Source organism: Lissotriton helveticus, chromosome 5_1, assembly GCF_964261635.1.
Source record: "Lissotriton helveticus chromosome 5_1, aLisHel1.1, whole genome shotgun sequence".
In the NCBI taxonomy this organism is placed as follows: domain Eukaryota; kingdom Metazoa; phylum Chordata; class Amphibia; order Caudata; family Salamandridae; genus Lissotriton; species Lissotriton helveticus.
Window position 1 is genome coordinate 233,853,141 of NC_136065.1, and position 14,978 is coordinate 233,868,118.

The 14,978-nt window shown below is 43.2% G+C and overlaps 1 protein-coding gene across 1 annotated transcript in view; it reads left to right on the plus strand.

The window, feature by feature from the left end:
* Positions 1 to 14,978, plus strand: part of LOC144754379 (protein AMBP-like) — a 49,757-nt gene that overhangs the window by 24,212 nt on the left and 10,567 nt on the right. Inside the window, exons 8-9 of the mRNA XM_078642087.1 lie at positions 4,436 to 4,603; positions 9,674 to 9,847. Of these exons, the coding sequence (XP_078498213.1) occupies positions 4,436 to 4,603; positions 9,674 to 9,847 (342 nt within the window). The remainder of the gene's footprint in view (positions 1 to 4,435; positions 4,604 to 9,673; positions 9,848 to 14,978) is intronic.

Here is a 14,978-nt window from a genome sequence, read left to right on the forward strand (position 1 = left end):
ACCGTGCTTCCTTTCTTCTCCTGCTTCAGGCATCGTCAGAGCTGCACGTCGCTGTTTGGAAACAGAAGCGCCTCCTTTTCCAAACAACAATGTGAATAGTCAGCCAAGTAATTGACTTTGCTAAGTAACGGTATATGCGAAGTAGAAGCATGCAAAATTAAAGCATGTGAAGTAAAAGATTCTGCTAAGTAAAACAATTCATAGTAATGGTAAGTCGTAGTAGTGGCCGCAAAGTAATGGTAGAATACCTCAGCGAACATGCAGATGGTACTTTCTGATCAGCATAGTTATTCCCCGTTCTGAGAGCTATAACTTCTGCTAGTCAGATTTAGGTGTGGGATACTGACCAGAATCTGGATCTGGAACAATATTCCTATACCGGACTGGCTTTAGCGCTGGTGACGCCTGGTGCAACAGTGTTTGTTAGCGTCCCCAATGACCACCACCGCCACGGTTTCCCTCATTACCACCTTTTAACAGTGACCCACAACTCTCAATGACCACTTTCCCTCGGATGCATTTAATTAGCTTCATAGCGCCACTCAAACCAGTGTAAGGTGTCAGAGTACTTTACATTGCACATACATTGCACAGAGACAATCAATCATACGTGTGTAAATCACTGTATAGGAAATGTTACATAAGAAAGAGTGTAGCAGTCGCATGTCATCCATACTGGTAGGCAGTATAGTTTGTGCTTGGTCTGGAAAAGCACAAACTGAGGATTTAAGATGTAACACCATGGTTGGGGGTTCTCTTTATTAAGAAGAATTGATTTCTATCCAAATGAGCCCTTTTTGCAACATTAGGACAATAAAACATCAAAACATCAAAGTTCTCTAATCTATACCCTTTGGTTTGCACGCATCTCTTTAATGACAGTTAATAGATCACTGTTCTATATTAGGATTTGTTCTTATAAACTGCAAGTAACAAAAGGATCTCTCTGACAAAAGCAGTAACCCACTGACCTAGTTACATTATATGCACTTTGTCATCTGCATGGTACACGTTCTTTGCAGAAGGCATATTAACCCTCTGCACTACCTTAGGATCAGTCAAAACTTCTATAAGACAAAACTCCGATCTCTCTGCAGAAAGAACATTATTACAGGAGTAATCTTGACATTTTTATTGTTACCTGAAAATTGCTGGACGCCAGAAATGGCAACAAGTGCTTTTAAACCATAATATATTTGCAATGGCACCCCACCTGAAGTCAGCGCCCGGTACGGTGGCACTGGTCACACCACCCTTGAGCCGGCCCTGTCCCTATATCCATGATTGACACCCCTCCACCCCGCGCCAATGCTGATCCAAGTTAGGAAAGACTTGAAGGCACATCTTTTTAATAAAACTCTTCATCATAAGGCGTTAACAGTCCACAAATCAGCGACCTCTCCTATCGCTCGTTGACTTCATGCAAATCTTTAACCCTGTTTAGTACTCTGCTGCATTTTGACTAGGTTTGCACTATAGAAATACCACATACATACAAAATACCCCTCACTTTGACCATACCTCTAAGATTAAAGCGAGTCTGATCGCTACGTCAAGTTTTCAGAAAGAGATGTGCTACACTTAACAATGTTTTAATGGCCAAATAGTGCATTTTAGACTTCAATATTTTAAAGAATTTGACCAAGAAGCAAAACAGCTTCCATTTGGTTCTGACTGGGCACTCATACAAAAAAGAACTGCAGATGCGCTGAGGCTGACCTAACTGAAAGCGATAGTGGACTTTCTCCTGCCATCTCACCTTGTCTACCTTTCAGTTTTTCTTTCATCCTGACTTTTTACCTGTTCTCACCTCCATACTTCAATTCTTTTCTGTCTCGCCCTCGCTCTGTGTTTGCCCCCCCTCTCTCTCTCTCTCTCTCTCTACTTCTGTCTTTTTCCTTTATTCCCCAGCTTCTTTGTCAATTACAGACAGGACTAAGTCCTTAAAGCAGTCATTGTACTCACTGGGACCGGCCTGCAAGCCATCCGGCCCAGTGGCAGCCCACACAGTGGCCCCTTAAGAGGGGGTTCCTAATGCCACTGAATGACCTCTTTGGCCACTCAAAGATGCAGAGGGATCTAAATGTAAACTAGTCCGCACCCCACATGCCACGCTCATTCCCTTGAGACCACCTATTGCAAATGAGGACATTCATTCAACATCTGGTGACATCAAAATGTATTGATGGATCAGGATACTCGCTGACAAGCTACACCTGCTGCCAATGTGGTCGTGTTTTTGCACCACTGGATGTCCTACTTAGGTGGGCAGTGTACCTGCTTGCTGCAGAAAGGAGAGACAAGTAGGCTTAAGAGCCAGAAGGGTCCAATGAGGCCAGCAACTCATATGCTGTGGTGCAATGGCATCATTCTACTTGAGCCCTAGCCACTGGGTTGGGGGGGTGCTCCACAGATGACAGTAGGCCTTGCAGCATAAGAGTTCCACCTTGTACTTCACAAGAGTGCTTTCAGTAATCACCAGTATAACATTACAAATCCTCCATTAATCAATCCAGTTGTACTACATTTCTGTCACTTCTTGATGGCACAGCAGTAAACAATGCCCCGCCATCGGAGAGCATACATTTATGTAATGAGACCCATAAAGCGCTCAAGAACAGTCCACTCAAAAAATCAGGAGTAACATTATCACCCCCATCGTGAAGGAGAAACCCTCACAAGTAGGACAGACGTCCAAAAGGCGACCACCACAAATGCTGGGGTGTTACATTAAACACACAAAATGCGATGGAAAGAAGGCTTTCAAATACTGACAATCACTCTAGATAGCATTCCAAACCATCATTTTCACCCAATGTGCTACTATAGACAGAGGCCCATTCTATGCAAATCCTTACAGGAACAGTCAAATATAAACCACAAGGTGGGGCCCCTCCAGTAGGAAACACAAGTAACCACTTCCTGGTTTTGGCAATGTTAGGCTTCATCAGTTAGGTTCTCCTAAAAATTACTGGGCTGCAGGCAATGAGTGACTCCTTCTTTCCCCGAAGACACAAATAAACATCACAACAAGTAGCCACGAGGTCGACTATAAATTGCATAAACCTTGCATCAGATTGGACAATCATTGTCCTGTGTAGGCCACACATGGTATGGTGCCAGCTATTTGGGAAATCCACTCTTAACCCTCTTAAACAGTGGTGTAGTGTGGGCTAAAAAGATATGGGAAGGGGCAAAGGAAACACCACCGAGATAGCCTAAATACCTTACAATGGCCATGTACTTGTCTATCACTAGAACTAGGCATATAAAGTAATTGGAACAAGGAATAAGACATCACTTGAATAAGGAACAAGATAACAAGCAGGATATAACAACTGGGCCATTAGTTATGTGATTGCTGGAGATGGATCCCTGCTTTAGAGTATATCTTCAAGAATCACTTCGTTAGCAACAGTTCTGCCATGCCAGCATGGCGGAGCTGCCACTACAATTTTCATTTCCAGAGTGCCTCCTGAGATGCATGCTTGAACCTTCTTACTGGATAAGTGTCTGGCACCGAGGTGGCCATCTCTCACAATGATGAACCAGAAACTTGGAAATTAGGGTGTTCGTCCTTAATCCACTGACCTTTTATTCTTGAATACAGGTGAGATCAATTCTGAGAGACCTTCCTGGTGAACGTAGTTCACACCATCATCTGGATTTGGAGTCTCTCCATTGGCTTTGCTTAGTTTATCTGACATTTCCAATGAGTTTCCTGCATATGCTAAGCATATAGGCTCATCAATGACCAAATGCAGCGGTGACATGACATCTGTGTGTGTGTCAGGAAATACTCTCACTCAATTTTTCAAACAACATTGAGCCATTCTGCAGTGTCTCTCAAGGCTCACTTTAAATGTAACTGTGCTGCACAATCTAATTTTAATAACAGAGAAGTCTATCAGGTGCCAATAGGCCGCTTTGACTAAGTGCCCCATTTGATGGTTCCTTATAGATTCTGAGATGGATTGAATAACCACAATACTTGTGACGTCATTAATTTGCTTCAGCTTCACAGATTATCTGGAGCATGGGATTGTGGGAATGTATAATCATGCTTTACAAAGCTGCCATTAGGAGTAAAGCTGAAAGTGTTTAGGACCCAAGAAAGTGTATGAATAATACACCACAAATGTATAAGAGACAGAGGTATGAAAGAATGAGTCTGCACTTAAGTAGGTGGTACTGATGTGGGAAATGTGTGAGACTCAACAGAAGCGTCTGAGGCCTAGGATGTAAAGTGAGTGAGATTCCACTGATATGCACATGGACAGGCTTATGGAATGGGCGTAAGATGACAAGCCTATAGAACAAGACTCCACTCAATATGTATGAGACTGCTGTAGAAATGAGTGTGGTTAATGATTCAACCCGTCATGTGGCTCGCGCGGTGGTGGGTGTATAACCCCGTCTCCCTCCTCTCCCACAGATGCCTGCAGACAGGACTTGCTTGTTGGGCCATGCTTGGGTATGAACCTCAGATTCTTCTACAATTCCTCATCCATGACCTGTGATAGCTTTCACTATGGAGGATGCCTGGGGAACGGCAACAACTTCCACTCAGAGAGGGACTGTCTGCAAACCTGCAGGACGGAAGGTAACGGACAGAAATCCCAAATTAATGATTAGAAAACACAAAAGGGGAACTCTGGGTGAAGCCACTGGTGAAAATATAGCAGTAAGCTGTGTTGAGCGTACTCTGGAAATGGGTTAAATGTAGGCTGAATGAGAAACTAATTATCCATGAAGAATTTCTCAGGAGGCACAACGCAATTTAAAGTACACACATTTGCAGGATATCGGCATGAAATAAAGTTGCATACAATAATTTAAATGGGAATCATTTGTTTAGTCAGTGGTTGCAATGAAAATATGTAGGGCTAAGTTTGACAAGCCACTGAATAGCAAAATCCAGTTGAGTTTTTATACCAGTCAAAAAATATCCATACAAATCTCTGCTGAAATTAATTATATGTATATTTTGATCTTCATCCTCGATATCTTAGAACCCTTGCAGCTTGATGAGACCAAACCTGAAAATCTTGCATTGTTTTGGTATGGCCTTCCATGTGAATCACCATTGTACATTTCGATTCATTCTATTTCAACTGAACACTCAAGATATCTTCTTACAGTATGACAGATACGTGTTTTGATCTGTATTCATTCTTATTACATTTGCATCAGGATATTCGTTTGGTTACAAGACCTCTTTGTGCTAATGCATACTTCTTTTGATTATGAAGAAAGCGTATGGCTAGTTAAGAGCACTGCTTGGTTACTAGAGCGTTGTGAAATTTTCTTTTTGGTTTCCCTCTCAGCCATTTTACATTGAAAATAGTTTTCTCTAAATAGGAGATATTATAGGGCATATTTACAAGGGAATTGCATCCCCGAGAGTCCGTCTGGTAGTCCTGGTTCAAGATGCAAGTCCAATCCTTCACTCAGGCAGTAGGACAACAGAGTATCAGTGCTTCTTGCAGAGCAGCACAGCAGTCCTTCTGAGTCTTCCACAGGTCCAGAGGTGTACTGAAAAGTGGGTCAGAGGGTCATATTTTGTATACATGTTGCCTTCTTTGAAGTAGAAATTTCTAGAAAAATCCCCTTTCAGTCCTTGAAGTTTCCTGCCTCCACTGCCCTGGTTCCAAACTGGCTGCATGAACAATGCAGTGGTGACAAGTCATTTGTGTGAAGACAGGGCATACCCTATTTAGTTGCAAGTGGGGCTGTGCCAAGCTCTACCCCCATCCTGCTGGTTGATGGCCCATTCAGGCACACCTAATCCCTCCATTGTGTGGCTGTCTGGGAGGAATAAACAAAGTCCAACTGCCACCCCCTAGACCCAGTCATGTGACTCAGAAACCAGCTGCAGTCTCCAAATAGTTAGGGCAGGAAAATGCCAACTTTCTAAAAGTTGGCAACACTTTTTAAAAATTGTAACATAAAATCTGGCTTTACCATTAAATAGGATTTTTTATTACAATTTCTCAGATACCAAGCACAAAATGTTACCCTAATGCCAATCCATAGTGAGCACGCATTAAATACAATACGGCATCTCAGTACTATCCTGTGGGAGAGGTAGACCTCACAGTAGTGAAACACGATGTTCAGGAGTTTTTCACTACCAGGGCATGTAAAAGTTAAAAGTACATGTCCCACTTTTTAAATTGACCGCACCCGACCCTATGGACTGTTTAGAGCCTGCCCTAGGGGTAATCTATATATATTTAAAAGGAAGGTGTAGGCATGGCAAAATTACCAGGTCGAATTGGCAGTTTAAAAACTGCATACATAGGCTGCAGTGGGAGGCCTCAGACATGTTTAAAGGGTTTCTTAAGTGGGTGGCACAATGAGTGCTGCTGGCTATTAGTAGCATTGAATTTAAAGGCACAAGGTACATGTAGTACCACTTTACTACGGACTTACAAGTAAATTAAGTATGAAAATTGGGCGTAGGCCACTGTTACCATGTTTATAGGATCGAGCACAAGCACTATAGCACTGGTTAGCAGTGGTAAAGTGCACAGAGTCCTAAAACCAGCAAACAGTAGGTCAGCAAAAACAGGATGCTGGACAGAAATGTGGGGGAAAGCCACGTCAAGGATGCCAGGTCCAACAGTGATTAATACTTATATATTTCTTAAAGTTGGCTGCCTGTTTGCTGATGATTAGATGGCTTCATTCACTATTTCATTTTCTTGCTCCTGATTGGAAGTCTTTGCTTGCTATTCCTATGTAGTCCTGCCTTTGGAGGATTTAGGCTTCACCCATGTTTTTTGATAGGTTGATAAATCTTTCCAGTGCTGAAGTCAGGGAGCTATTTTATTTTATTTTATTTTTTTACTCTCATTAGTGATTTAGCACTCTGTAAGTGTGCGTCCCATTCCTTACTCTCTCTCTCTCTTGTATCCCCATGTCATTCTCATCCTAACTGCCCTATCATGTTTGCTTCCCTCCTCTCTTCCCTCCAACACCAAGCACTGCTACAGCTTGGTGCCACACAGTATCTCTCTTTCCACTCCCGGTATCTCTTTCTCCTGCCTTTCTGTCCTGTTCCCGCCACCCCTCTGTCATCACCAACTCCTATCTTGCCCAATACCCAGTGCTTTAAAAATTGTGCTAGCATTAGCAAAGTCAATTGCAACTGGCCACCTTGGAGGTGCACTTTTAGATTTCCGGCAGAGCCGTCATTTTGTATTTTGCATGTTACAACACACAATGTGATAGTAATCTTGGAAGTATAAAAAAAAAAAACAGCGTTCAATATGACAGAACATTATTTTCTGTACTTTCAACATGGTCACTAGTCGCATGTACACACAACATGATGGCCATCATGGAAGTATAGAAAATACATTTTCAAGATGCCCAGCATGTTCCATTGTGCAATGTGGTGTGATGCAATGTGGTGGCCGTCTTGAAAGTATAAAAAATTATATTTAAAATGGCGAATCATTAGTCTCTATACTTCCACTGTGACCACCCATTGAGTCTGCATGGAACATGACGGCCATCTTATAAAATATAGAAAATATGCTTCCAAGATGATGGGTCATTGTTATTGGCTTTGCCACTGCCAGTGGAATTTTAAGATCATTGGCAAAGTCAGCAGCTGTCACCTGCCAGCACTGGCAAAGCTAGACCAATTGGCTGTGCCATTACATGTTTTTTTTAAAGTGAACACTTGGAAATTTTCCCTGATTTATTCATTTAGGAGTCCACTTAATAATCTCCATCTGTTGGTCTTTCCTATTTTCTTTTGCCCTGTAATAGTTGGAATTCAGAATAATGTTCAATATGTTATGACCTACAATTTTAACCACTCTATTTTATTGTTTTCTTGCTAATGCCATTTTGAGGAACAATCATTTAATGATCAGTGTCTCTGTTCACATTTTGGGGCAGAGGAGACCTAAAATTCAAGCAAATATTTTCCTTTGATTTTTACTTTGTTAGCTCTACTGCGGCCTTACTATATTTCTAAACCTAGGCCCAGATGTAGGTAAAATAGATTTACCGATTTTTAATTACCGAATTTTACCGATTCGGTAATTAAAAATCGGTAAATCTAAGGGTTGGATATGTAGGTATTCCAGATGTGCTGGAATACCAATTCTGAAGAATTCGGTATTTACCGATTCGGTAAATACCGAATCGGTAATGCCCATTCATTCCTATGGGCTTTGAAGCCCATAGGAATGAATGGGCATTACCGATTCGGTATTTACCGAATCGGTAAATACCGATTTGCACAAAGGGTGCAGGGGGTGTCACTTTGACACCCTCTGGCACCTCCAAAACAGGCTCGGGTGCCATGTGGCAGGCATACATGCCCTAAGGGCAGGTCTGCCTGTCACATGGCATAGGTGTGCATGCACACATGTGCATGCACACGGCAATCGGTATTTTACCATCAAATTGGATTTGATGGTAAAATACCGATTCTGTAAGGCCTCTGGGACTCTGAAGAGTCCCACTTACATCTCGGTGCCTCAGAATCGGTAAATTTACCGATTTTTTATTTTACCGAATCGGTAAAATTACCGAATCGGTAATTTTACCGATTCGTTAAAATAATGCCCCCTACATACCTGTCACCCATATACCGGTCGGTAACGGCCGAAAATACCGATTTACGGCCGTTACCGACCGACCTACATCTGGCCCCTAGTTCTGCTGTAAGTAAGTTAAGCATAATTAAGAATGCGTACTGCCAGTGGGGAGTGTGAAAATTCCGCCTGTGATCTCTCTTGTTGAATTCTACAGGAAAGCTTCACAGAGCTTCCAGACTACATCGTTGCCACTGTCAGACAGTTTCCAGGCAACCTTGACAGCCTAAGAAGGGGCGACAAGCAAAGTTATGTTGTTTAAATGTTACTGGGAAAGCCCAGAAAGACTCAGCGATTTTATCAAAACATTGCATTGTTGTATATCACACTATCTATCAAAAATACTGCATTATTTCAGTCGCCTGTGAAACAGATCTAAAAATAAATAGTTATAACTTAACTACCCTTAAAAGGGATTTTCTTGGACTTGGCTATTGTCCAAGATGAAAGATCAAGCAGGGCTTCTAGAATTCATAAAAAATGTAGCCATTTCTAAGCTCTTTGGGGAGAATTTGGTTAGATATCCAATTCTTTATCTACCAAACATGTTAGTATCCCACCCTTTGTTTTATTTGGAAAATCTAAAAGAAGGCTACAGAATACTGTGCACGAAGAGGTATTGCAAAACCATGAAATAACCTCTGAGCTTCAAGTACAACATGTTTCACACAAATTCATCGACCTACTATGGTAAGCGGTAAAAGCCACAGTAGCATTTAAGCAAAAGATACAGTGCTCTCGAGGCAGTCCTGCAGATCTGAGGCTCCTCAGGACTCCTGAGGCCCATGTGTGCTAGCTGAGATGGACTTAAACATCCTCATTCCAGTTAACACAGGGTCTCTCTTGCCCGAACCAAGTCTGATGGGGATAGGCTGAAGGTAAAGCCTTAAAGAATTTGAATCAGAGAGAGCCAAATGTCACAGAGGTCTCCATAAGTTCAACCATATAACAGTAAACATCTTAACTTCTTTTAATTAAGTTGTCCACTTGCATGGCCATTTTTCAATAAATATAAATGTATTTATAGAACAACATAGGTTTCACTCTCTTTCCAGCTGCATGCAGATTACCAATAGTTCCAGGACCTTGCAAGAAACTCATGCCACTCTGGGCCTTCGACTCAACCCAGGGAAAATGCGTCACCTTCAATTATGGAGGCTGCCAAGGCAATGGCAATAGGTTCTACAGTGAGAAGGAGTGCAAGGAGTACTGCGGAGTCCCCGGCCTAGGTACGTAACATGCATCACAGTTGGGCCATTGTACCACAAAAATGCCGTGGTTTGACGCTGCTTACAGTGACCTTGACGCATCCATGAACAACTGATATAGGTTCGCTCAAAATGACATTAGTTAATACCCAACATCTTACGAATAACTTGATTTCGATTATATGTTTCACCAGCATTAAAGGATACACGATGCAACATCAAAACTTAAACTCCAACACATCATCACTTAACGATGCACCCCATACCTTGTGGAAGGGCGAGATTTTGATCGATACCTTATCACTATTGATCTAAACCCCGATCTGGTCGACTGAACCTTTGTTGCCTGTCAATGAGGGAAGAAAGTGCATCTCTTACCAAGTTAGTTCACCCAATAAAGGACTCCGCTCCAAAAGATCACAAACAACTTCTAGCTTTCAAAAGTTTATTGTAAGGTTAGGATAAGCTGCAAATACAGGCATCTCAGAATGAGATTCACGAGATACACAGGTCCAACTACATACATGTGCTCTCTGAAAGCCCTCAGACGAGCAACGGAAATTACCAGCACAAGTTCTAAGAATAATAAAGCTATCAGCATTGACGCATATTGAGATCTCTCCTTCATTTAAGTTGGAGGAAAACACACAGGTTAGGCTGTCCCTACCCTGCTCTAGATGGTATCCCTACTTAACCAAGTCTCAACCTAACAAAAGGTGTCAGCAGTGAATGACCCCCAAGGGAAGTCACTCACTCTTAGTCTCTTGGTGAAAACCTATAGTTCTCCAGTCATGACCCCTCTCTGCCTACCCATCCGCTCTCTAAAGGGTCCTCAGGCATCTGCTCTAACTCCACCCAGGGGTGCTGTCCCTAATACAAAACAGTCAACAACATTTGAGACGCCCCTCGTGAGACGCCCCTCACGTGGTGTAGCTTCTGGCTTTTTCCATGCTGCTTTGTATTGGGCCTCATACGTTGGAGTTGACCTTGCTTCTCAGACTCTTCTCCGGCCCGCTGATACCCCTTAAAACATTCCGGAACCCTCCTCCATGTCTGGGCCGTCTTCTGAACAGACCTCTATTCATATTATTTATAATTGGATCCCCCCTTTTCTCTTGCAGACAGACATCTGCAGCCAAGATCCCAACTCTCATAGACTTCCAAAAAGTTTCGCAACATTTCTCGGCCCAGACCAGTACGTGTAAATCAATGTTAAAACATTTCAGGCCTACAGCATTTCTCATAATAATTATAGCATTCAACTTCTTCATTAATTAAAGCATGTTAATACTCTTATTCTATTATTCAGTAAACACATCTATACATCATGGCCCATTAATGCAATGACCAAAACATTAGTGCAATCTATGTCGTGAAAAGAAACACCTTCCCCTTCCCTTCTAGCTCTGGCCCTGAGGCCTACCACATTCTGCGTTTAACCACATGCTATCTTACATTTTAGCAGCTACACGACATGGATTCAGGAATAATCACATCTAATAAAATCATATAGTGTCACACATTTCTGTATTAGTTCCACTTCTACTTAAATCTCTACATTAGCTATACATTCAGAATATAATTTCAGATACTACTAGCACTCATGGCATTTCTCCTCATGATTTGTGCTTACTACGGGTAAGTGTGATGCACTCATACATTTAGGTCAGTTTGCGCTCTCTCAGTTCCCCCCTTTGATGACCTCTCGGGGTCATCACTAACATTTAAACTGCAGTTATTGCTAGCATAACTTGTCTCTGCGTTTCCAGAGCCCTCAGACTCCTGTACTGATTATCTTGTATGGCAGCCAATCTCTGCAGCTGCTCTCTTTGGGCCCTTTCTGACCTTTTTGCTCTGTACCATTTGAATACCCTCACCAATCCCCACAATAGGATCCCACAGATCAATATTATGATGATAGGTTTTAGTATATACCACACAAAGCTTTTGCCTAGGGTGGAGATCCACCCTCCAACTTCACTCATTCCGTGGCCCACCTTTTCCCAGACATTTTCTCTACTCAAGTCTTCGATCTCCTTATGAATATCAGTTATGTTCCTAATAACTTTCTCAAGGGGCCTTGAATTGTCTGGAATGTAAGTACAACATTCCTGGACCTTCAAAGCCTTACAGACTCCGCCCTCTTTTGCTAGTAGGACGTCTAACGCAAGACGGTTCTGAAGAACCATAGCCCTTATCGATTGCATCTCTCCTTCTACCAGCATTAAGGACTGAGCAGTGCTGGCAGACAACCTGTCGACGACTGTTGCCAGTCGTCTAATTTTAACATCATTAAGGATTAGTCCCAAAAGAGGGAACACAGCTCCAAAGACATCTCCAACCATTTCTGCATCTCCTATATCTCTCCTTCCCCTCGATGATGTCTTGCCCTCGATGATCTCTAAGTCTTGTGCATGATATATTTTGGGGAAGACAATTGCTAGGTAACATGATCCATACCAGTTGTCAGGTAGTCTCACGTAGGCATTTCTTCCACATACAAAATACACATTTGGAATCACTTGCATTCCCTTCAGGAAATCTTTAGTATAGTACTCTATATTGAAAGCATGTTCACAGCTGACTTCTCCCACGTATACATTTTCGTAATACGTTTTGGCTCGGTGAAGACATAGCTTTCCTCTCTGCGTCTTATCTAAAGCTATTGGACCACTACTACCCTTTCTCTTGTGTGCCTTCTCTTCCTCGGTCCAATCTGTTTTCCATTGTCCTGATTTTTTCAAAATCTTTTGTCTCCTGTAACGATCATCCACCTGCCCTATGAACTTCTTCTCGACTTCTGACACTTTGCATGTCAGGTTATTTCTACGGGCATGTGAAGTATCTAAGGTAATCCAAGGAATGAAGAACTTGGCCAATCTGTCTTCACTTTTCCAGTAGTCCCATTTGTTCATCTGCTTATAATTTGGGACTTCTGGCAACACTGAATCATAATTGGAGAAATAGTATTCAAAACTATCTCTCCCATAAAATATACTAAGCAATAAGCTACATGTAATGCCATATGTCAGCGGGAGGTGATGATATCTAATGCCTTCATCTACAGACGCCGGCAACTGCATGCAGACGTAACAGTCCTTAACCTCCATGGCATCCACGTATTCATATAAGAGTTTAGCATAAGCATTTGACCTAAAGTCTCCTTGGGACTCATCTACGTGTAACCTGCGGGCTTCTGCAGCTAATAACGCTTTCTCTTGAGTGTTTTCCCTTTTCTCACCAGCAACAGTGGGTGTAAGCGTTTCTACAGATTTCACATCAGTTACCTTCGCCTCTTCCTCATGTCCCTTTACATAAGAAATTGTTACCACTAAAGCTATTAATATTATCACTCCTACTATTAGTGTACCTATTATACATTTAGCTCTGCGGTTCTGGGTGCCGGCTTCCATTTCGTCAGACAATATGGCTCTCTCTTATCTTGGCACACAGTTCTTTTCTTCTCGTTCCTTTACAGTCTCTTTTTACTCTTTTTTTGTCTTTAGAATCCACACAACTGGAAGCTGACAACCTTCTTCGCAAAGGTCCTTTAACAGTTCAATAAAGACAACCCTAGCCCTTCTCCATCAACTCAAGGGAAGGTCCCTAATATTCTCTGCTTCCTGGGCGCTAGGTAATCTTCTTTTTTCTGCTCGCTTATTTACAAAGTCCTTTAAGCATCTACTATCAGGTTTGTGCCTGCAGCTTCGATAGCAAAGTTCAGTATTTCCAAACGAAGATTGTGCTCTTCATGGGCTGTTATCGTTGTACCAAAGTCGGGGAATTGCAATTCTGAGAGAAACATGTGTTTTAACTTGCTGAGGCGGGGAGGTCTGGGGAGCATGAATGTTAGTGACCCTTCTTGTTCGACTCCGGGTACCAACAGTCGTATTTCCACGGTGACGATGGGCTCAGAACTGGACACCACCACCGCTCGGATCCTCCCTGTCTCCTGTTTCAAAGACATTTGTCGCCAGATATGTCCACTCAGGGGTGGAGTATCTTCTGCTAGGCACACGCACTCTTCTTGACCTTCTTCGGTCCGGTGCTTCAGCGCCCTGAGCACCTTCTTCCGGGTCTGAGTCTTCTGATATCGGAGGAAGGGTTATCTCTGGAGTTGACCTCAGGCTAGAGCTCCTTCTTTGCGGCCAATTAGCTTCTCCACGTGCCCTTCTACTCCTTCTTCTTCTTGTCTGTTCTCGCTCTCTGTCAGACCTGTCAGTGTCTGACTCGTACTCCCAGCTACTTTCTCCTTCTGTAGCGTCGTCCGTTTCGCTGTTGTACTGACCGTCCTCAGCTTGGTCAGACTCGTTCCCTGCTTCCGCTGGCACCTCTACAGCTTGGCTAGCCCCCTCTATGGCTTCTCGGTCCTCTGCTGGACGTCTATCCGAGAGAGGAGCTGTTTCTTCCAGAGGTGCTGGAACCCTTCGCGTATGTGACGCGTGGATCCAATTGGGCAGGCCTCCCACCTTCACAGCCGTGTTCGCGATCAGGATGATCTGGAAGGGCCCACGCCAACGAACATCCAGGCAGCTTCTTCTCACATGTTTTTTCACCAGGACCCAGTCCCCAGGATACAGGTCATGGCACGGGCCCTGGCACGATGGAACCTCGGCAGCCTGCACCTGAAGGGACACAGAATGAATGGCGTCAGACAGCCCCTTACAATAGTCCAGGATCATATCATCTGTGATATTTAACAGTGCAGTAGTTGGGACAGATGGCAGCCTCATTGCTCTCCCCATTAACACCTCATGTGGTGACAACCCCGTTCTTCTGTCTGGGGTACTACGAAGGCTCATGAGGACCAATGGCAGGGCGTCAGGCCAACTCAGGGTCGTTGAGGAACACACTTTTGCAATTCTGGCTTTGATCGTGCCATTGATCTGCTCCACAATTCCTGAGGCTTCTGGTCGGTAACTGCAATGCAATTTCTGATCTATGTTCAGAGCCGCACAAATCATCTTCACAAGCTCGCTGTTGAAATGCGTTCCCCTATCTGATTCCAAAGAGGCCGGCACCCCGAAGCGCGGAATGAGTTCCCTAAGCAGTAACTTGGCCACTGTGAGGGTGTCGCACCTACGTGTAGGGTATGCCTCAACCCATCTGGAGAATACACAAACAACCACCAGGACATAGCGGAGGCGGTTGC